This window comes from Neopelma chrysocephalum, unplaced genomic scaffold, assembly GCF_003984885.1.
Source record: "Neopelma chrysocephalum unplaced genomic scaffold, ASM398488v2 Primary Assembly neopelma1_97517, whole genome shotgun sequence".
NCBI classification, from domain to species: Eukaryota; Metazoa; Chordata; class Aves; order Passeriformes; family Pipridae; genus Neopelma; species Neopelma chrysocephalum.
In genome coordinates, this window is record NW_020926159.1 from 842,848 (window position 1) to 865,817 (window position 22,970).

The 22,970-nt window shown below is 42.6% G+C and overlaps 1 protein-coding gene across 4 annotated transcripts in view; it reads right to left on the bottom strand.

Moving 5' to 3' along the window:
- TFAP2D (transcription factor AP-2 delta) overlaps positions 1 to 20,932 on the bottom strand; it is a 46,901-nt gene extending 25,969 nt beyond the window's left edge. The window contains exons 1-5 of one of the 4 annotated variants that reach the window (XM_027672690.1): positions 20,883 to 20,932; positions 19,485 to 19,982; positions 15,896 to 15,956; positions 4,346 to 4,511; positions 1,530 to 1,648 (exon numbers count right to left, since the gene is read on the bottom strand). In XM_027672690.1, the coding sequence (XP_027528491.1) occupies positions 1,530 to 1,648; positions 4,346 to 4,511; positions 15,896 to 15,956; positions 19,485 to 19,982; positions 20,883 to 20,921 (883 nt within the window). In that variant the 5' untranslated portion in view covers positions 20,922 to 20,932. Of the gene's footprint in view, positions 1 to 1,529; positions 1,649 to 4,345; positions 4,512 to 15,895; positions 15,957 to 19,484; positions 20,438 to 20,882 lie in introns of those variants that run through there. The other 3 variants (XM_027672692.1, XM_027672691.1, XM_027672689.1) reach the window with 3 other exon arrangements.
- Positions 20,933 to 22,970: the final 2,038 nt, after the last annotated feature.

A 22,970-nucleotide genomic window follows, 5' to 3' on the forward strand; every position in this document is an offset into this window, starting at 1 on the left:
TTGGAAGAGGGCTACCTCACCTTCAGTCCCTTCTGATGAATAACTGGCCACAGAATCATAGAATGGTTTGGGTTGGAAGGGACCCTAAAGACCGTCTAGTTCCAACCCTCTTCCACTCTCCCAGGTTGCTCCAAGCCCCATCCAATCTGGCCTTGAACAGTTCCTAGGGTGGGGCAGTCACAGCTTCTCCAGGCAAACTGTGCCAGGGCCTCACCACACTCGCAGTAAAGAATTTCCTCCTAATTTCCAAATCTACCCTCTTTCAGCTTAAAGCCATTGCTCTGTTCACTAATAAAAATCATAGCTGTGTTTATTCTTTCCTGACTCGAGGTGCCTGAAGAACTGTGAGGGTCAGAACAACGCTTGGTCCTCTAACCTGGTACCTTTTCTAAGATTGTAAATCCATTATGGCTTTCCCTTTATTGCAAGCAGGTGTGTTATGGATGCACCTGTATTTCAAAGCAGCCCCATTGTAGTTCCTTGTGCTCAGTGGGCCCTGAAAACCTCAGTCCCTTGTCAGAGACACTGAAAAACCTCCAGTGTTGAGGATTCAACACTATTTCTGCCTTGAACATCCTTTGAGATAACAAAAAGACTCAGTAGACAAGGTCCTGAACAGCCTCTTCTAACTGACCCTGCTTTGAGCAAGAGGACTGGACTAGGAGATGACCAGAAGTTCCTTCCAGCCTCAACCTTTAATTAATTCTCTAATTCTGTGGTAATATGTGCTGAGACCTCAGCCTACTTGCCCAGATCTGTATGGATCTTTCAGGGTATGACTGTAGAAGGCATTGACCTTTAGGATGAGTTGAGTTCTCTCAACATCAAGGAGGAGGGATCTGAAATTCCCAGAGCTGGTATTTGCAGCCAGACAACAAACTGGTTACTTAGTGGATTCACCCAGAATAGAAGAGGTGCAGGTAGAGTTTCTTCCCTTTGCCTGAGGGGTTTGAACCTGCATCTCCCAGCTGGAGGTTTGAAAAGCCTGGCAGTATTTGGTGAATGGTATTTAAACAACAAATAAAGGCCAAGAAAGTATCTCCTGGGCCTGTCTAGAGTTTATCTGAAAACAGATTTCATTCATTTGTGTGTGGGGGGGGAAAGGCTTGTCTAAATATTGTGCTTTCTTATGGGAGGAAAAAAAATCATCACATTCTTGGATCAGCTCCAGGAAATTCAGAAGTTAAAAAAAAAAAGAGGAGGATAAACAAACCTACTTATAGAGTTGGTATAAGACATTAATCTCTCTCACAAAAACACTTGGATCATCGATTTGTAAGTCAGATCCCAGCACAAAAAGCACAGATCAATGCTGAGGAAACTGCAGGACCGAGACACTTGCTGGGGGCCAAGATATCTCACAATGAACTTCCATTTTGTCACTCATTCTGTCTGTGGCTTTAGGCAAGTCAGTTCTCCTCTGTATACAAAATACAGATTATGGGATTTAACACAGTGGCTGAAAAGAGTTGGATACAATGAAACATTTAAATTATGATTATACTGTATTGCAACATTAGAAGCCTTACCTTCTACCAAGGAAGTCAAGAGTGTGACATTTGCTGCTTTTCTTCTTCCTGCAGGCAAATTCAGTCCCAGTCTGTCTAATTTTTCTCTCAAGCAGCGTCCTCCATTCTTAGATTTCGCTCTATCATGAGAGAACAGCAGGAAAGAGAGACACTTTTCATTATTCTGCACCTTTTTCCCATGTTAATATAATTCCAGAAATTGTACACACTTTGTTGACAAATGTGTGGGGTAATGCCTGAGACAGTGACATCGGTGGAAAATGTTTCAGAACTGTATTCTTAATGTCCTGCTTGCCCTGTGTGAGTCTTTGACATTTGTTCTTTGACAGAGTTAAACATTTTAATGCCTGTCACGGGGGCATCAGATCTTCAGACAGCTTTCCACCTGGTGGAGCTCAGTATCCTGATTTGGGCACAGAGCCTGGGATTACAATTACTAAACATAAATATTGACGGTGCAAATGCTTATATCTGATTTAGTCAAGCCAGGTTTCAAAGACAAACTAGAGAGAAACATGACCTTCTAGAATTACATTAAATAGATATCCAGCATGAGTGGACTTTACTTGTCTGGCTCATCTGACCATTAAAAGAAGACAGAGAGCTACTTAAATGTAGATGTCTGTGTGGAACCCACATCTAACTATCCCTCAATAATTTATGTAGAGACCTAGGTACTTAAAAATGTTGTCTACAAAGCCCAAATCTTACAAGGAAAAAGGATAAGGCAACAGGAAATGCTGAAGCTAAAATCTCAGCCATCATTGGTTATTTATGCCCCTATCCCAAACACCCGTGCCTTTTTTCTCACAAAGTGGTTCCTGGTGCATCCAGGTGCTGCTTTTCTGCAGCACCTCAGTGTTTGAAGCATTTGAGACATATTCACTTATGCAGCAGAAATAGGTATGATTTCTTCCTCAGCCTGAGGGAATTTTAACCTGTGTTTTTTACAGGATGCAGCAGCCAGCTGCCAGCAAATAACTGATGTTAAAATGCTTAAATAGTGAAGAAAGCAGTGACTGGAACCCAGATATCTCCCATCCCAAATGAATGACTTGTCCACTAGATAAGAGTCATCACCACAGTTATACCTTTGCTTTTCTACAACAAATAATTAACCCCAAATGAGACTGGGGGGCCATCAGCTTAGAAAAAACAATTGGTGAGTATTTAGCACAACTAACCAGATGTTTTGAGGTGCAGGTTAAAGTTGCTTCAGGCAGAGGAAGGAACCAAACTTGGAATATCACTGTTTGGATATCTGGTTTTACCCATTAAGAAATACCACAACTCTGGCCATGATGCTTGTCAGGAGATGTCTTCTGAGAAGACTTTTTTCTGAAGAACATTTTATTCCGAAGGCAAACTATTTGGGAAAATACGTAGCCAGTGGCTGCTGACAGGATGCAAAACCAGCCCTGCCAGGTCTCAGGCAAATCATCAATGAGATTTGGTTTTGCTATATGTTTGCTGGTCAAATACAGGGTGTTTGAGCCTATTCTTTAGCTGTGAAACCCTCAGTTATAACCTGACCAAATCTGTTCAGTTATACTCTCTGCTTCATAAAACAGAATTAGCACATCCAAGTTGCTGGCTGGGACTGGTCCCTGCCTTTTGCTAACTGCTGAACCACGGCCAGGGTTGATTTGGGAGAGGGGATATTTAGTTTGGGTCAAAAAGTTATGGGGAACATTCTAGCATTTCAACAGAAGAGAGAAATGAACCCCTGCATTCAAATCCATGTCCTTGAATTCTCAATAGCTTGCAGTGTAGTGATGAGGTCTGCAGTGTGAGTATTGAAAGTGAATATTCACTGGAGGTTTCTCCAGTGTCAAACAAAAAGAAGAGGAAAGTTTTTGTGGATGTAGATTTTGGATTTCAGTGCCTACAGAGGCAGTTAAATGGGGCTTGTGCCCTGAAAAAATGTTGTGATCTATAGTCATTATTCTCCAGGATGGCTCGAGACAGCTCCTGAATGCCCACATCTCTCAGAATACTGCAGGTTGGTTAAAATGACTTTCAGTATAAGTGCGAGGATCAGTGTGGCCCTCAGTGACAGCAGTGAAATAGCCCATGACTTTCCAGCTAGTTTTGATCAAAGGGTATTCAAGTAGCTCATGCCATCTGAGCTGACGCCTCGGGGACACCGCGACTCAGATATGCCGGCCTGAATTACAGCTGCCTCCTTGTTTGCCACTTGCAATGTGAGGCACAGTCTGCCTCTCTCCTCATTTCTCTCCTGCTCTCTGCAGGTGTCTGCTCTGGTCAGCCAAGGGTCAGAGGCAAAACTGCACCTAATTACTTGCTTCTCCTCCAGTATCTCACAACGAGAAAAGTCAAACCAGCCTATTCTGTCTTTTCTGTGCTCAAAAGACACGTCAAGGAGAAGGGAAGAAAAAAGGCATCCTTACACCTCCATATTTTAGGTTTTAATTGAATGAGGGCTGTACCTACACTTGGTAAAACAATTTGCTTTGAGGTGGTTTCTCAGCAAGAAGTCAGATTTGTAGCTCTGGTGAAATTTTCCACACATTTTTCCACACATTTTTTCCATTCAAAACAAGGCAAAGAAACACCTTCCCATGTCTGTGAACAACTGAACTGAGGGGGTAAAAAAAAAATCAGTTTGATGAAAAATTTAAACTTTCTAATTTATTGAAAACTTCCCAGTGTTCCCTCCCAATCCATCCCCTCCTGTTTGCCCCAAATATGACCACCTATCCAAGCAGGGAAAGAGAAAAAAGCCTCTTTGTAGAAAATAATATTACAGAAATGACAGCACTGTCTAGGACTTGCTACTCTCACCTTCAACTTACCTTCTCAAAATCCCTCCCAGGAGGGAGGCGTTGAGGCATTCTGGGGGTGAAAGGCGCCTCTTCACCTCTGCAATGGTCACTTTGTACTTGGAAGTGGAGCTGAGGAGAGACAAGCGACCGGGGACAGAGCAGAACAGGTCTGTGGGATTTACCACACAAGTGCCACCTACAAAAAAAAAAGAAATATTAGAGCAGAGGAAACCTCATATTCCGTGTTTTGGCAAACGCAATCGTGAAGAACAATTCTGTTGTTTTCTTGTGGTTGGTTTTGTTTGGGTTTGGTTTCTCTTAGGGGGTGTGTGGTTTGGTTTTCTGTAGTGTTTGTGGTTTGCTTTTTTATAGTATTGTTGTTTTGAGAAAGATGAATGGGTTGATATTTCAGTGTGGGAAGAGTGAATTGTTAAATCTCACAAACTTTAAAGTCAAAGTATGTCATTATGGCTATTTGATATAATTTGATTTCATGTTCAGTAAAAAGTACCTATTGTCACTAAGGTCTATTCTGTCTAGTATGATTAACAAAATCAGATTGAAACATATTTAAGTATCACTCATGGTTTCAAAAACACAGCTGGTGAAAAATTTAGGACGTTGGTTCTAATGAGAAATGTTAATTTTAATTCTCACAGCAGTATTTAAGATTATGAAGATGCAAGAACACTGTAGGTTTGCAGTGATTTGCAGCAAGAACAGCTTTGCACACCTTTGAACTCTCATAAATTCCTTCCAAAGTTAGGTCAAATCCTCAGCTGATATTAACGATTGAAATCTATTGAGCTACACCAGTTTATCTAAGGTTACTTCTGGAATTGTTTATTTCTTGAGAGTGGCAATTACTTGCCCTGGGTCTAAAAGTGCTGAATGATCACCAAATCTTTCAGTCAAGACTATGATCAATAACTCCTCAGGCAAAACTGAGCTTTTAACTTAAAGTTAATATGAGAGAGAAAGAAAGAGAGAGAGGGGGAGAGAGAGAGAACTTTCTCTGCAACTGATCCAAGAGAGTAGAACAAACTCCCAGGGAAAAAGAAATAATCTTAAGGACTAACACATATTTCATCACCAAGTGCAAAACACTTTTCTTTGACCTGCCTTCTCCAACCTGACTACAAGAAAAAATTCTGTGGAAGAAATAAATCTTAGCACTGCATGCGCAATTCTTCCCTGGGGAAAAGATGAGAAAAAAAGAATGAGCTGCATATGACAGTGATATAAAATATCATATAATTCAATGCACTACTACAAGGAGTTCAGGTGGTTTATGTGAGGACGGTGATATAGAGACCTTCTTAGAGCAAAATTAAGCTGTGCTTATCATTCATATTTAAAGGAAACATACTGTATTTTTTAAACTACCATGATATTTTCCTCTTTCCTGCAAACACCTTAATCTCTTTTCACTGCAAGATCTCACTTTTTTATGCTTAAAAAATTTAGTTTATAATCCAAATTATGTAATGAGAATAGAATAGAACAGAAAAAGAAAGAAAAGAAAAAAGATCACTTTAGACAAGATCCTACACCTTTATCTTCTTCCACATGCAATCCCTCTTAAAATTAAGGTGACTCCGTTCCACTTCCCATAGAGACAGACTGAAGGATGAAACTTCATTAAAAGCAGACCATTGCTTGCTTACATAAGGCAAACAGAATTTCTTTCCAAATATTTCAGCTCTTGAAGGTATATTTAAACATTTGTGCTGACAGCAACACCAGAAAAGAACATCTCTTGGTATCAATCCCAGATGGATGAGATCCTGACTCACTACAGCAGGGTATTTTATGACTTTTCTAATTATGTTACAGGGCAGATATTAGTGTCCACTTCTCAAACAGGATATAGAGACAAATCGTGCATCACCAAACATATACACACATCAAGGGCACTGATGCACATTTTTACACAGCTCAAAGCTGCAATTAATGAGCTCATATGCTCAAATACAAAAATCTGGTGCCACATGCCTGAAATAATTTAGAGTTTGTGTTGTTTTGGTGTTTTGGGGGGGTGGGGGAGTGGATTTTTTTTTCCCCAGAAACCTGTAAATATTTTCAAGCAACGTTTTCAAACTTCTGGTCTGTCAGGTACATTTGTGAAGAGCGTTAACACTGAGTAGATCTGTTTGTTTGGCATCTGCCACACAATACATGTACACACGTGTATGTATATATGTGTCAAGAAAACAGTGGCACTGTGTACATATTTGTTTACTTCAGGAAGTCTGTAGATTTTACAATGAGTGAGACTGTACTGAAATCAGTGTCATATTAAAGTTTATCTTCTTGCCAGGTTAAGCCAATATGTGCACCCTTTATGCCAGATAAATAATTGTTCCTTTAATCCAAAAACCTGTTACCTGCAGCTGCTCCTACCTTAACCAGAATTTACTGGAACACTTCTCTTTTCTATTTAGTAGAAAGTTGCTTACAGTCTGAAATATTTTAAAAAATCATGCCTGAGCAACGTGACCTCAAACAAAGCAATTCCAGGTAAGCCAGGTGTCGGTTAAAAGTAAAAGAAAACAACAAGTCCAGGTCATTTGCTTTCCAGAAACATGGCAAACAAGTTGTAAATTACAAAAAGGCAAAATCTATTGCATATAATTATTTCACTGTATTAATTATTCATTGACACAGCAACAGAGAGTGGTGTAGTGCTTTCTAGACGGAGCTCTTTGTCACAAACTGTGTGTGTTTTTGAAGGCACAAATATCCTGTACCACAAACTCCACCTTGGAGAGGATATGGATGAAGTCTTGGCCTTTACACCACGTGGTAAACAGAAAGAGGCACGTAGGGCTGATGGAAAGGAAAAAGGAAAGGAGAAGGGCAACCACACAGACAGATAAAGGATTAGGTTTCGTGCTAAACACACATGCTCTGGTGTATTCCTTTCCCCCATATTCTGATCACGTGTTAGAGTGGAAAAATGATTTTCTGAAGCAGTGCAGCTCAACATGAAGATGATGAGATATGTTTGAAGTTACACTAAACAGCAGTGGCAACGACCAGCTTTTTTTCCCGTCAACCCAGCGCCACTGTAGCTGCTGTTGGAAAAATCAATTCTCATTTAATTGTTGAGCCAGTTTTGTCCCATCAGGGTATTTGAGTGGTGGGATGCTAACAGATACAAGCCAAAGAAACAAAAAAAAATGTCCTGACAAATAGAATGGAAATACTGTCTTTTGTGAGTCTAGAAGTTCAACTTGGAGATCTCTATTCCTCTTAACAGCTTTTACTGGCTTTAAAAATCTTTACGGACTAACTTCTGGTGCCAGGATACATAAAACCCCCTCAGCTCATCAAAGGAAGAGCCACACACACACAAACAGCAAAGTAATGTGCCCACCAGCATGCATGGAGAAGGGAAAACTGTGGCCACTGCTCGCTGACTGGTTACCCACAACATTGGTCCTATGGCAAAGCTGGGAGAAAGAAATTAGAGCAGGCAGACAGAGGGATAACTGGTAGGATCATCCAGCAAATTGCCTCAGCAATTTTGTGCTCTGAGTACCACGTGAAATAGGCCTGTGAATGTTAAGAAGACTCTTTTAAGGACAACTGTTTATTCCCATAGGGAAGTGATTACATGGTCTGGTCTGACTTCATCTGTTGCCATAAGATACTATGTTAGAGATGACTGTAAATGGTGATGGTTGTGTTCTTACAGCCACAGAGGCCTGAAAACACAGGAAAGACAAGATTTAGATGAAGGGAGAATATATTTTATATTGCAACTGATAGATTAGGAAAAAAAAAGAAAGAAGGGAAGCTTTCAGGCACACAAACCCTTCATTTGGGCTCCTTTCATCCAACTCTACTCAATTAATTCTTTCTTCATGACAGAGTTTTACCCTCTAATCTTTCATCTTCATGTTGATTTTAATAAATATGATTGGTCTCAAGGAAAAAGATGGGTGAGGAAGAGCTATGCTTTGTGCAGCCTACCACATCAGGGTGAAAGACCCCAAACTGCCATGTACCGAATCACCAAATCACCTCAGGGGATCATATATAACCTGATCTAGCTGAAGATATTCCTATTACAGGGTGTTGGACTAGATGACCTTTAAAGGTCCCTTCTAACCCAAAATATTCTGTGATTCCAACCTATGATGATTTTCGAAGGGATCCAAGGGAGAGAAATAACAAAAGACTAAGTTCATAATTGCTGGATAACTTTTGGGGCCCAACCCTTTTCCCTTTGACTGTTTAATGCTCAACACAACAAACTCCTTCGTGTGAACTGCGCTTTGGCTTTGTTTGCCAAGCCAAGAATAAGCAAAAGTTAGACCATGTGATACTGAAAAAGGTAGTCAGAGCAAACATTGGGAGAGTATTTTCCCTTCCTTATTCCTGTCTCCCCATCAAATAGCACGTCAGTACAAAGTGCTCCCACGAGCTGATGATGGGTTGTGTAGGTGACAGCAGCGAGAACAACAGAGCCAAATTCTGACCCCACAGTCTTGTCAACACAATGAAAATCCCAATAACCCACAAATCAAAGAGAGCTTGGACTGTTTTAGTTGCAGGTTCCCTTTGTGTGGATGAAGAGGACAACAGGGTGGCTGGAGAGTGGTGATTTATTCTGATTTACTTATGCACTTGGGCACCTGCTAAAATGTAAGGCTCCCTGACACCGTCACAGTGAAATATCTGTGCATCCTTTCATTGATAAAACTCATATTCTGACATATTTTTATGCTTTTCACAAACAATGTTTTTGTTTTATTTGTAATGAGAGAAATATCAGTTGATGTCACTAGATGGTTCTTCAAATAGAAAAATTTTTTAAAACTGTGTGTCTATAATTTTGTATAGATACATCCTTACACTCTGCAAAGTCATTGCTTATTTGCTAATCATAACAGGTACAATATGATGAGTGTTTTATATTCATTCAATAGCAGCCCTTTTCTCCAAGATATTCACCTGTAAATATCATGCACTCATGTAAGCAAACATCATAATATACTGATGACAACAGTGCAGAAGCACTGCTTATTTTGTTTTTCAGGATATATGCGTTTGTGTACTTGTGTATATTATTAAGTATAAGCGTGACTGAATGTCGAGAGATTAATCTTATATAAAATATTAATAGCATGTTATGCTTTTTGTTAGTCTATTATTTATATCTACAGGTGTTGTTTGTGAGAGTCTTCAGTTTACAGTACACTTTCCACCCTGTTCTGAAATTCTGGCAATTTCTTACAAAATGAAGGCATTAGAATCTACATCTCCTTAACATTTTTTCCCTAGCACACAGTAAATCTAAGGAAGCAGTAAACAGTGCAGAGTTTATCAGTAGTATTTAATACCATGTTCAGTTCTCAAAGGTCTATAAACAATTTAAGATATTCTCCAAATTATCCTCACATGACCCAGTCATTATTATCAGGAGCTAAATATTCAAAATTCTACAACTCATCTACATTTGTCAGAAAAAATACCAAGTGCTGCTTTTTTCCCCCCCAGTTATTCTTTTAAGTTAATAAACTTTGCATCATGTAACTAGTCACAAAAACCGGTTTGTTCCATGAACAGAAACAATTCTGAGATGTCCCTCACTACAACATTCATGCCAAGAAAACAAAGACATACCTGCATGCACAAAGTATGGGGGTGTTGTTAAATAGAAACCAAAAGATTCAGTAAAAGCGAGGGTATTGTCAGCAGTTTTTAAGACCAGTCTCTTACCTACACCGTGTTTTTAAGGTTATTAAGAGTGATAAGAGTTTTAAGTTTAAATAATATTTTAAAAATAGCTTGGGAGGTTGAAAACAGAATAATACAAATAAGGAGGATTGTTACAGGAACTCAACTCTAAAGGTTGTATGAACATGTAAGAAGATCTCATGAACCCAGAACCAGCCGTCCATCATCAAGATGTGTCAGCACTGACACAGGAGAACTTCTACAGCTCCTGGGCTGAAGGACAAGGTCCAAACCAGAGCCAAAAGGCAAGAAATCTGTTTCATTCTTCTTTTCTGTACACAAGCCATAAGAACTAATCAGCACTTTCCAATGGCTCTCCCGGCCCTCTCTGCACTAGTGGCTTGGGAAAATTGCTGAGCACTGTTGGACAGCATCCGTGACCCTGTGCTGGTGGTTCCTGCAGGATGAAGGCTTGGGGAGCCTGCCCGAGGTGTGGGTTGTGTGTGTGAGGGTGTGGGAAAGGTTTGAGGTTCTGTCCGTGGTGTCCCACGAGTGGGGTCTGTGCAGGGCAAAGTGAGAGATGTTGTCTCCTTCTCTCAGGAGGCACTGGCTGGCTGTGTGTCGTGTCTCTGTGTGTTGTGTGTATGTTGTGTGTCCACTTGTCATGTGCTTCTACACACTTTGCTCCCTGTGTGTGTGCCTGAGGCTGTGGGATCCCAAGGGCAGCTCTGTGTGGAACATCCCGTGTGTGTGTGGCTCCAAAATCTCCACTGAGGCAAGCCAAGCTGGGACTGTGCAAATCATGACACCTCGCAGCTTGGAACAGAGCAAAGTGACACAGAAAAGATAAAATACACAACTTCAACCCCAGCAGGAGAGTGGAGGAGCACAGAGCTCCAAAGAGGGTGAGATCCCTACCCGGGGGCTTTCCATCATCTCTCTGTCCACAGACAGAAAATATCCCTTTGCAGATCAGCAGGGAAAACAAATAAACAAACAAACAAACAAACAAACAAAAAAATAAAACTCAACCCTCAAACAAACAACACCCCACTGGAAAATCAAAACAAAATAAAACAAACCATCAGGGAAGCAAACAAAAAAAGCTCTCAAAACCCAGCCTTCTCTCTTCACCAAACTTCTCCCTGGCTGGTGACAGGAACGGAGGCTCCGCTCCCTCCCGGCCCGGCGGAGCGCTCGGTGTCCGGGCAGAGCCCACTCAAACCCTCTGCTCAGCCTCCCCCGTCCCCAAACTCCTGGCGAGCTGGAAGTTGCCGAACGATTTGGCTTTAGTCGGATGGAGATTATCTCAGCTGGAGCCGCGAAAGCCATTAATTAAGCCAGCTATTTAGGATTTTAATGCGATTTAAATTGGTCCTTGGAATAGAAAAGAAGAGAAAAGAAGAAGACAACAGCGCTAATGACAGCGCGCTAAGATCTCAACACAATGATGGGCTATTACAGGAGTCCCGAAGCTCTTGTAACGTTCAGAAGAGCCGGGAAAGGGGAAGGAAAGGGACAACAAAGGGAAGACAAGGAGGTGGACTGCTCTACCCGCAGTGGCTCAAAGCTGGGTTTAAGGGCAGGGTCCACGGCGGGGATCCCCACCCGCAGCACCAGCACCGCTCCAGCCCCTGGAGCTGCCGGTGGGCAGGGACACCTGGGCCGGGACACGGTCGGGACACGGGCGGAGGGGGCGGGGGGCTGATGGGGGTCCTTGGGCACTTTTCTGGGGCTAGAGAGGGACAGGACTGGCCAGGTGACTCGGTTTGCCACAGCAGGGGATAGCAAGATGAAGGAGGATGTCTAAAGGTCTTTTCCAATCTGAATTATTCTATGGTTCTATGATTCTGTGTCCCCGCTGCCGATTCTTTCATCCCGGGATGCCTGAGGAGGTGGTAACACGCCAGCACCTTATTTTTTCCCCTTTCGTTTCCACACACAAAATAGCAGGGGAGAAGATTCTCCTGGGGCGGGGTGCAAAGCCCTCAGCCCCTGCCTTCACCCGCCTCCTCCAACCTTCTGCCCAAAGCCTCATCCTTAATGACTGAGTCATTAGACGGTAGTTTGGAGTGTCAAAAATTAAAATTAGAATGAGGGAGAGGATCAAGACTCAACGAGTGCCTTTCAAATGAGAGGTGATGCCACTACTAAGTGCATAAAAGGGAGAGGGAAGAAAGGGGAGCGTCTTTCCCTGGATTTTATTGGTAGACTTTATGGTGACTGATGCTTGAGCATTTAAGAAGAGGGTGGTTATTTTATTTCTTTCTTTTTTCTTCTTCTTTTTCCTCTTGTATTTTTTATTTTATTTTATATTTTTTTTCTAATCAAATAAGATCTGAGGGTTGTTCCTAGCCAGACACTAATGCATTCGGATGTCAGTCACCTCTAAGCGATTTGACAAACTCAAGATCTCTTAAAACGTGCAGAGTTCAGATCATATTAATTCCCCAAAAATGTTTTGATTCAAAGTAGTTTGTATTTTATGTTGCCAAGGGCAATCGAAAAAGAGCTATTGCCGATAGGTTGGCCCTTCTCTCTTCATGGCCCAGAGGCGATAGCAGTATTTAAGCTTCTGAAATTAGCCTGGGGCAGGAACGATGGATGATCACAAAGCGAAACAAGAGCTTTTTTTGGAGTTTGCCATCTCGATTTCATAAAACGATGCAGGCCAAATGTCACCGTGTTGTCTTTTTAATCCAAATATATGGAGGTGAGGACACCAAGCCTGCATACACTTCATGTCCGAGGAATGGGGAAGGGATGGGTGTGGAAGGGGGCTTGGAGGGCATTTCAAAAAGAAGCGTGTAGGTCCTCCCGCCCTCCCAACCCCCTGAAAAAGAAAAAAAATCAAAAAGAGAAAGAAAGAGAGAGAAAAATCAAACAGGAATCAGGTTATTCTGCTTTTAAAATGGCAACCTAGAGAGGAATTAAAAGGGAATGGTATGTAATAAAAGCCTGAGACGATTAATAGGAAAGTATAAGAGGGGAGGGATTTTTTTTAATGATTAAAAAACACAGACGACTCCTGTAAATAGAAGCTTCATTTCTTCAAGTGATTTCTTTTGAAACGAGCGATCTGAATATTCAACTTTAAGGCAAAGCTCCACTCTGTATGTACAACATTAATATGATCTCTGCAGAATTTGGTACTCAGAAATATTAACATATCAAAGCCGCTGCCTGAGGCTAGAGAAGCTATCGATACACGAGCAGTAGGAAAAGTAAAGATTATTGGTTCTGATGGTTAGAGCAGGGAAGCTCCGGGCTAAATCCTGCACACCATTAACTGAAAGTGATAGCATGGGGATCTCTGCCCTGGAATCGGTGGCAAATATTTTCTCTAGCTAGTAATTAGCTCGCCAGCACCTAAGCCTTGCAAAAATCTTTTACTTTCCGAGCCTCATTAAAAGCAAACACCAAATCACTGCACTAAACAATCTCGAAAGCAGCTGATACGTGCAATGGTAGACCGAGATGGAAGCAGGGAAGAGCAGTGTTTGGGATGTTTGTCATTTCCATCAGTATTAACACCAGGACTGCAAACCATGACACTTTTTAGGGATGGGGTTTTTTTTGTAGAGGACTAGGGTATGGTGTGTTCCTCTGGGAAAGTATCTGAGAAGTTTTTTGTCTTTCTTTCCTTCTTTCTTTCTTTCTTTCTTTCTTTCTTTCTTTCTTTTTTCTTTCTTTTTTTCTTTCTTTCTCTCTTTCTCTCTCCCTCTCTTTTTCTTTCTCCCTTTTTCTCTTTCTTTCCCTTCCTTCTTTGTTTCTCTTCCTTCTTTCTCTTCCTTCTTTCCTCTTTTCTTCTTTCCCCTTTCTACCTCCCCCCCTTCCTTTTCCCCTTTTCCTCCTGCTACTGCATCTAAAACACTCAAAAGCAACCTTTTAAAAAATATATGTATATATTAGTGACAAAAATAAAATAAAAAGTCTGACACGAGATGTTTAAAATATTAGGGAAGCCACTCTCGAGTTAATATATTCTTATTGATGTATTACTAGAAAAGAAGTGTGATTTATTTATACGGGATACTGTACAGCGCTTAGGCACAGGGTGTTTTGATTACTGCTAACACCTATCGCTTTTTTTGAAGTTGGACAAAATATTTATTATGTATTTTTAATATACATTTGAAACTTATACTCTTGCCTTTGATATCTTCCCTGAATATGCCAAGAAACAGATAGCAGTGCAGGAGTAGTTCAGCACTTAAATCAGGGTTGAGAAGACCTTGCATTTTCATGCTGGATTTCTTTTAGTATCAAGCTTTAAATCCTTGAATAATTTGATCGCTTTAAAAAAAGAGAGAGGGGAAGGGAGAGACACCACTACCATCATCTGCACAGGTAATTGGAATCTCCTTAACAGGAGCTGGAGAGCTGAATAAACTGGAGTTGAGCTGAGCTGAGCTTTGAGCCGCTCTTCAACTGGGAAATGAGAACCGCCGTCAAACACGACAGGCACAGAACCCAGCTGATGGGGACTGTGTCTGTCTCTCTTTCAGCTAACGATCCCCGCTTCTCGGAGGTCGGCTCTCGGATCAAACCCGAAAGAATTATCCTCCTTCCTAGGGATAATTATCCTTCTTCCTGGGGATAATTAGAAACCCTCCGAAATCCGAGAGACAAGGACTCGGGGCGGGCGCGGGCACCGGCAGCACGAGTGGGGCAGGAGATTGGCAGCTCCTCTCCACAGCGTCCCGCCGAGGGAGGGGACTGCACATTTGGAGTGTCCCCCCCCGGGTCCCCGCATCCCTGTCCCCGAGCGGGGGGCCGGGGCGAGGCGGGGCCGTGCGGGGCGGAGCGGGGCGGCCGCACGGAGCTGTCCCTTCAGCACCACCGCGACAGCGCTGTCACCTCCCCGGTCCTGGCCCCGCCGCCTCCCCAGCCCTCTGCTCCCTTCGCCCGCCCTGCACAACACTCGCACAAAGCCTGGTCTGAGGCGGTGTAGGGACGGAGCAGCCCAAAACCTCCCCTCCCCAGGGTGTGAGCCCGCTCCCCATCCCCGCCCACCGGGACTGGTGTTTCAGCAATAAATACTTTTTTTCAGTGGGACTAAAGTTTGTCTAGGGAAGTGAAAAGGCTGAAAGCAGCTCCCTGCCACAATCGCCCCAAATATCTCATAAATATCGTTTTTTCACGGTGAATGTAATGAATAAGGGGATAATAGCACAGGAAATGCGTATTGAGAGAGGCCGAGTTGCCGAGTACCCTCTCCCCGACTGCATTATTCAGTTTGTATCGGGAATAAGAGGAAGAGTTTAAACTTGTTAGGAAAATATGTTCCTGCGTTAGGCCTTTAGACTAATGTTGTTTCTCTTCAGGATAAACGACGGTAATAACAAACTCCCCAGGACACTCAGATTTCGCAAACGCTGCAGAGCCGCTTATTTAACACGAGTTTCATACCTCTCCTCTAACTTTGACGTTCGATATTTACATTGACAGATGGTTATCAAATGAAGTGACACTCAAAAAGCGATTTCCACACCGGTCTGTAGCGCTACTGAAACGACATTTCCAAAAAAACTCCTTCCTTTCCCCACACGAGATCAAACTGCCGATTTAACAGCCCGGCGCCAGGGAACACGTTTCTCAAACTATCAGGGATCATCTCGGTTAAACGGGGATTGATACAACGAGTCAGGAAAACTCTGAATTCAGAGGGAGTATCCCAGAGCTACCGAAGAACAGATCGTTTGCAAAGTGCAAATGGACTGTGAAATGTGAAGTGCTCTAAGCGAGTTTGGACGTACTTCTGACAAATTATCATTATTTCGGCAGTAAATCCAAACTACGCTAAACAGTGGGGGAGGGAAAGACAGGGAGAAATGGAGAGGGATGTATTTTGGCAAAAGCTGATAGACGCAAGGATTTGTAACCTCTTACCTCTTCTTATCACACCTCCTTGCCCGTTGAGTACAAGTCCACACTGGGCCTCCACTGAGCTCTTAAGTAATGAGGGGAAAACAGGGAAAGAAAGGAAAGAAAGAAATAAGACACAGAAACCCAGAGAGATCACACGGTTTTGCTTTGTTACACGACTCGCTCAGGAACAATAGTTAAGGTGAACTGGAAAACCAGTTACTCTCAGAGAGCTCAAGTGCTCTGGTGAAATCCCCCCGCCATCGTGCCGTCAGCCCCTACCCCTCCAAATGCAGAATAATTTTCCTTTCATTGCCATGTAAATAAGAATTTATCCTGAACTGGAAACTTAGACCAGCAATTACGTGGCAGGACAGAGAGAGACAAACAAGTACTCCTGAGAGACGTGTATTCCCGCTCTACACGCACAAAGGTAAAAATACACTTATATATAGTATTTTTGTATGTTTAGCTGTATATTTATGTACAGACACGCAGCTAAATTCAAATCTATGTTTAGTGACACGTATATACCGACTTACAAAGTGTGCACAGAAGTAGACAAAGAGCGCAAACAACAGATGACCTATTGGGCTCTGCCGGCTACACAGAGTCGTAAGGGTGTTGTAACAATGCGTGTGTCCGCACATAGGTGGGGATGAATATGCATCTGTGTGCACACACACACAGGCACCCATGTGTGAGCGTGGGGTGAGGAACCATCAAAAAACCTGCCTAGGGCTTCTGCTGCACATCCGAAGAGATCTCACTTCTTTATTCTTCTCTTACAAGGCTGATTATTTGGGGATCTTCGCCCTCCTTAATAAATATTTTTATTGGAGTGATAAAAGACTTGAAAGGGTTGGGTTTTCTTTGGGTTTTTCCTTATGTTGGGGTTAAAAAAACACAACAAACCAAACCTAAATCTTTGCCCAGTGGAAATGTGTTAAAGACGCATTTTCCTCTACAAACAAACGAGGTATTGGACATGAAAGAGGCCTTTAAGGGTGTTAACCTATTCAACAGCCCGTGAAGAGTTAAGTAAATGCGGAGAGAGTCGGTGCATAATAAAAACCCCACTTTACAAAACAATCTTTACAGTCCTGGCTCTCTCCCCCACTTTCACCATATTGGCGCTGGCCCTGTAAGACCTTCCTTTTCAAGGCTCTTTTTTATTTTAAGTGTTCTGCCTTAAAGTGATTATGAAATCAATATGAAAAAAACTTGGCGACTGAGCATAAATTAAAGCGGTGATGGGAAAAGGTGTGACAGTTTTCTTTGTTGCCCATGGAAAATCTTTTTAGGGCACTGAAAGATGCCACTCCAGCTCCAAGACTGTTTGCATCTGTTAGGCTGACTTAAACCGCCCTCGAAACTATTGGACATTCACTTAAAATTCTGTGCAGGGAAAAGTATATTTACATTTGTTGCATTTGAAATGAGGCATATGCTGATGAACGTTTTAAAAAGAAAGGCTAAGGGGAAAGGGGAAGGCTGGTTAGACCACAATTTTGGTTTAAAAGTGTTTGTGAGCAGTCCTGTTTCTGCTCGCCACCAAAATGCTTTCCCTTCACTAAGCCCGAAGTGATATTCGCGAGAGTGCAAGTTTGCTCTGAATCATCTAAAACGCAACGACAAATATGAATGTTTTCAACTTCTCACCGCTCAGGCTTTTTGATACCTCTACACACTCCCTCTTGTGTTCGGAAAAAGAGGGAGGAGGCAAAATAAAGATAAGATTAGGTACAAAACTCAAAGTCTTTCAGTTTATAATAAAGCGTGATCGAAAAATTAATATTTTCTAAAGAAAAGCTGTTGATTTTCTTCTCCTTTAAATAAACAAAAAGAGAATGCCCTTCTAGCAGCTTAACCATCCCCCCTCCCTTTTTTTTTTTAAGGGAAACATGTTGTTTGGTCGGATGACATTGCATAAATGACCAGTTGAATGGCACTAAGTCGAAAATTGGATAAACTATGGTGCTTTTTTGCCCGGGACTTAGGCATTGTCTGCTGTCTTGCAAACGTTCCTAATCCCCTCTTTTGAAAAATACAAGGCTTTGTGCCTGCCAAAGAAAAAAAATTTGTACAGATACAAAAAAATCAGCAGCAGACGTGGTTATAAAAAGGAGTAAATAGGTTTTAGTTGGGTTGAGCAGTGAATGGCAGATTTTTTTTTTTTTGAGGGGGGTAACATAAGGAGATCCTTGTGAAAAATGTAAACAAAAAATGGCCAGAGAGGATAAAATTATATAGTGAATTTCAATGGAGAAAACTAGATTTAAATAGGTTTCCTCCTCAAAGATAACATTCTTTGTTGTTGGGTCTATTTTCTTCCCTTAAAAGAAAAAAAAAAGAAAAAGAAAAAAGAGAAATATTTCTTTTCTCTGATAAATGGAGGGGTTTGATTTTTTTTTCGTGATTTGATTTTAAAGGAAGAAAATAAACCTTCTTAGTTTAACGAACTTCGGGTAGAATTGTTCTAAGTTTGTTTTAGCTTTTTTTTTTTCCCCAAGCCTTTGACCGCTACATGTGTTTGGAAAGACCAACCAGCTTTGTGTTCCTGGGAGCGAGATTTGGGGAAAAAGTAAGTACAGTAAACACGGTCCCGTTTGTCTCGCCCTGCTGATGGGGAAGCCCATAGTTCCTCAGCTCGTCGGGAGAAGGAAGGTTTGCTTTTGATTTGAGGGACATTTCGAAATGGGTGTTAGATACAGGAGGGCGTTGTTTGCAATTTTGGAAACCAATTTCATTTAAGCAACCGGCTTAATTTAGCGGAGATGAATTTTTAGCGCGGATGAAAGGATTTCTGAGCGGATAAAGCTGAGGTTTTGATACACAGAAATACAATTTTTAGAATGGATCCAGATGCCGGTTAGGGCTGAGTAGACGAATGATTAGATAGATAGGTGAATTTAGCTTTATCTGCTTTATCTCTCACCTCATTAACGCCTAGATCGGATATTGTGAGGGATTTTTATCATCCTGACTCTGATGAACAATTGCTCCCGTTTATTTCTTTCCTGCCTCATACCTATGAAGGTTTGCCTTTGTATGTCTGTCGGAAAGCAGATTTATTTCCTGCCCTGCTTTTTTCCTCTTTTCTTACTCCATCCCTTTCTTAAATAATTTTCCTGCTCTGTCGCTGCAAATTGTTCCGTTCGCCGAAAGAAAGTAAAAGTTTAGGAAAAACAGGAAGATGGGTTTGGTTTGGTTTTGTTTGGATTCTGTGTGACTTTGGTAAGGGCTGGTACAGGCACACACGCATCCCCAGATCTCCGGATGAGCCCCATGGTCTCAGCCATCACAGAGACACAACCCACGCGTGGAAGGCAGGAGCGAGGTTGTTTTTGTTTAATTTGTTTGTTTGTTTGGCCAAGAAAGACAACTTGCTTTGTTTTGGGTTTTGTTCCCTCCACATTTTTTGCTTGTCGCTACTAATCTGGAGGGGACGGGCTCTGGATCGGATTTGGGATGAATCGTCCCTCCTTTGTATGAGCTATTCCGAGCAGAGGAAAATGGGGGTGGGAGACTGGGGGGGAGGGGGAGTTAGGGGGGTCCAGGGCGGGGGGAGGGGAGAAGAAGGTACCTCGAAAGGAGATCGCATGCTATTTACCTGCAAATCGTCTGCTCCCGAGGCTGCAAGCCCGAGGCTTGGTCCTGGCAGGAGTCTTTGATCTGGATGCATCCCATATTGGGATCCATGGCTCATAAGAGACAGGTCGTGGCGGCGGTAAGCATCTAAGCACCCCAGCTCTCTCCTCTGCTCGTCCAAGCAAGAGGACTTGAGCGCCCGCGCATTGTGCAGGTTGATAAAATCAGTGGGTTCTCCATGGTGGATCTGCTGGTAATATTGCTGGGAGTGATGGAGAGAGTTCAAGGAGTAAGCGTCGGGGTTGACTGCCGGGTGGCTGTGTTGGAACTCGTAGTGGAAGGACTGGTGGTGCAGTGGGGTGTACTGGTGGTTAGTGGAGAAGTACGGGGAGGCGAACTCGGTGCCCGTGGTAGAGTAAGTGAGAGGAGATGAGGAGGAATAGGCGACGGTCGAGTTGGCCACAGACTCCAGGCATCCAAGCTGCATCAAACGGTAACTGTTTGATCCGTCATGACGTATCTGAAAAGAAGAAGTGAAAAGAAGACCCCAAAACTGGAGGTTTGTCATTGAAAGCCCCAGGTACGGTTCTTCCAAGCACGCTGTCCTGCATAGCTTCTCCCCCTGCAGAAGCGTCTAAGCCTGCGAGCGGCAACCCCAGCAACAAAAGATCCTTTCCTACCTTGGGCTGGTGCCATAAAGGTCTGTTCGAAAAATCATAAACAGCCCAGCCTGCCCTTAATACAGTAAAGTGAAAGAAATCCACGCACTGAAATAAAAACTATCTATCTATCTATCTGTCCATCCATCTATCCATCCTCCTCCTGATCACAGCTGTAATATCTGGGGCTGACACAAAAAAAAAGTCATCAAACAGAGGAAACTACCGAGAATACACACAAGTCCCGTCCCTATGTTACAGCGTTACACATTGAGAAAGCTTTGCCGCCTGTTTGCCTTCCTTTCTTCCTTCCTTCCTTCCCTTCTTTTTTTTTTTTTTGAACCCCTATTTTTCTTTCTTTTTAAAATAACGAATCAGATCCAAAATTCCCCCCCTCCTTTCCCTGCGTTTCGAAAGAAAGGAGAGTCCTGCTTTCTAGCGAGAACTCCCCATTCCTGGCGAGCTGGTGGTGATTTCCCTCCACTTCATTATATTATTAGGGGTATTATTCTGATTTTCGTTCTGGCAACGGTTTTAACGTGGTAATGAGTTGCCCTTGCTGGCGACAGATGTCATAACGAATTTTCTCTCTATACTTCTTTAAGTTATCTCTGAAGCCGGATTATAATTAAATGTAACGGTCCAATATGGATTTTAAAAAAATGGAAACAACCACACAGGCACATACACACACACATATGCACACACACGCACACACACATCCACACACGCACACACACACACTCACACACACAAAATACCTCTGCATCGTGGACGAGACCTGGAAAGGTAGTTGACATTTTTTGGTTCTCCGAAAAAAAAAAAAAAAAAAAAAGAAAGAGGAAAAAACCCCCAACTCTGGATAAAACTCCCCTCTCCAAATTTAAAAAAAAAAAAAAAAAAAAAAAAAGGAAAAATTTGAAAAATCCAAAGTTCATGTATTTCCCCAATTTTTTTTAGAAAAAATCTCTACAGACAGAGAGAATTTGCAATGTATCTGCATAGATCAGATCTCTCGCTTTTCCATGCACCTCCTTAAAAACCTGTAGGAACAAAATTTTCCCTCTGCACAAAAGCTGCTCCCTGGATCAGATTTTGTACTTGCTGGGTATTTCTTTGGCTGATGTCGTAGGTCCCTTGGTAATATAGAAGTTTTGAAAATTAAGCATCAGCACTGAGAACTGGGAGGACAATAGATAGAGGAGCTTCATCCCAGGAGACAAGGAATAAATATTGTATCTTCGCCTAATAAGGAACTGTAGGTTCTTTCAACATTTTTATACATTTTTTCCTCCACTCTTTAGAATGCTTTTTCTTACCCAGGCTAATATGGGAACTAATCTGATCGAAGGGGGTATTTTGTGTACATTTTATTGGGAAGACATAAAGCTAATATATATTAATATATATTATTAAACCATCCTTTTAAATAGGTAAGTGCTCCTTCCTGTTGATTATACTGCTTTTTACTGACCAGAATCTAAGATTGCACATTTGTATGTGTGTCTGTTTAACTGTATTTTTTTTCCTAAATGAAAACTATGTGGTTTGTTTTGGTTTGGGGTTTGTTTTTTGTTTTTTTTTACCCTTTCATTTACATCGAATTTAAGTCCACCCCACACTCCAACCTGCTTTTAAAGCTGCCTAATATGTTATCTTACAGGCTTCTTTAAATAGCATTTTCAAACATAAAACTAGGGTGAGACCACAAAGTATCACTGCAGTGACATATGATATGGAATTATACATAAAATACATATAGATCTACGGAATCACATCTGTAATAGGGGGAAGAAAAATAAGGAAGGGGACGCAAGAGCTAAAGACCACTGGCTCGACATTTCCAAGTGCCGATATATTTTGGAGATGGGAACGCACGGAGGCTGCGTAGCCCCGGGTTGCAAAGCTGAAGGGGGTACGTGATTTATTTATTTACTGACACCGGTCCGAGGAGTTGCCACTCGGGGAAATAAGTCCCGTCCGCCTGCCCGGCGCCCCCCTGTCCCTCTGCCCCCAGGTAGCGGCTCTCCAGCCCCGCAGCCACCGCGGGCTCCGCCCGGGGAGCGCCCGGGGGGGCCCGCCCGCTGCCGGGCGAGCTCGGGGCGGAGGGGGGGCTCACACACCCTTCGAGAAGATGCCAGCCCAAATGGCATTTCCCGGCGGGGAGGCTCTGCTGATGGCCAGCTTCCACCCGTGACAAGCCTGGAGATAGGAGAGGGTGTAACTCCCTTTTAATTGCCATTTAATTTGGGTCGCGTTTAAGCGTTTAAGCTGCGAAGGTGTCTTAATAATAAGCCGGAGGCAAAGAGGCATGTGGCTCCCTGCCTCGCTCTTGCCTCTTTTTTTTTTTTCCTTTTTCTTTTTTTTTTTTTTTTAAGGTCCAGGTTTTGGGAGGGTTTATTGGTATCTGTTCATGCAGGCTAACAGGAGCTGTCACTCAGCACTCTTTTCTTCCTACAAATGGACAAAGGCACACGACTGGAATGGAAATACATTGTCTGAGATGGGAAAGTGCGGGTATCCCGGCGGGCGGGGGGGCAGCGGGAACACCTCACAGCTCTCCAGGGCGCTGCTGAGGAGATGGGCTCCCCCCCGACCCTCCACCCCGCCCGGCCCATCGGGAAAGGGAGGAAAGAGGAAGGGAGGGAAGGAAGGAGGGAAGGAAGGAAGGAAGGAAGGAAGGAAGGAAGGAAGGAAGGAAGGAAGGAAGGAAGGAAGGAAGGAATGGAAGGAAGGAAGGAAGGAAGGAAGGAAGGAAGGAAGGAAGGAAGGAAGGACTTGCTTCTTTCTCTTCATTTGGATTTCCTGCAGTTCTACTGCTGTTAATGGAATAAAAAATATTTCTCCCC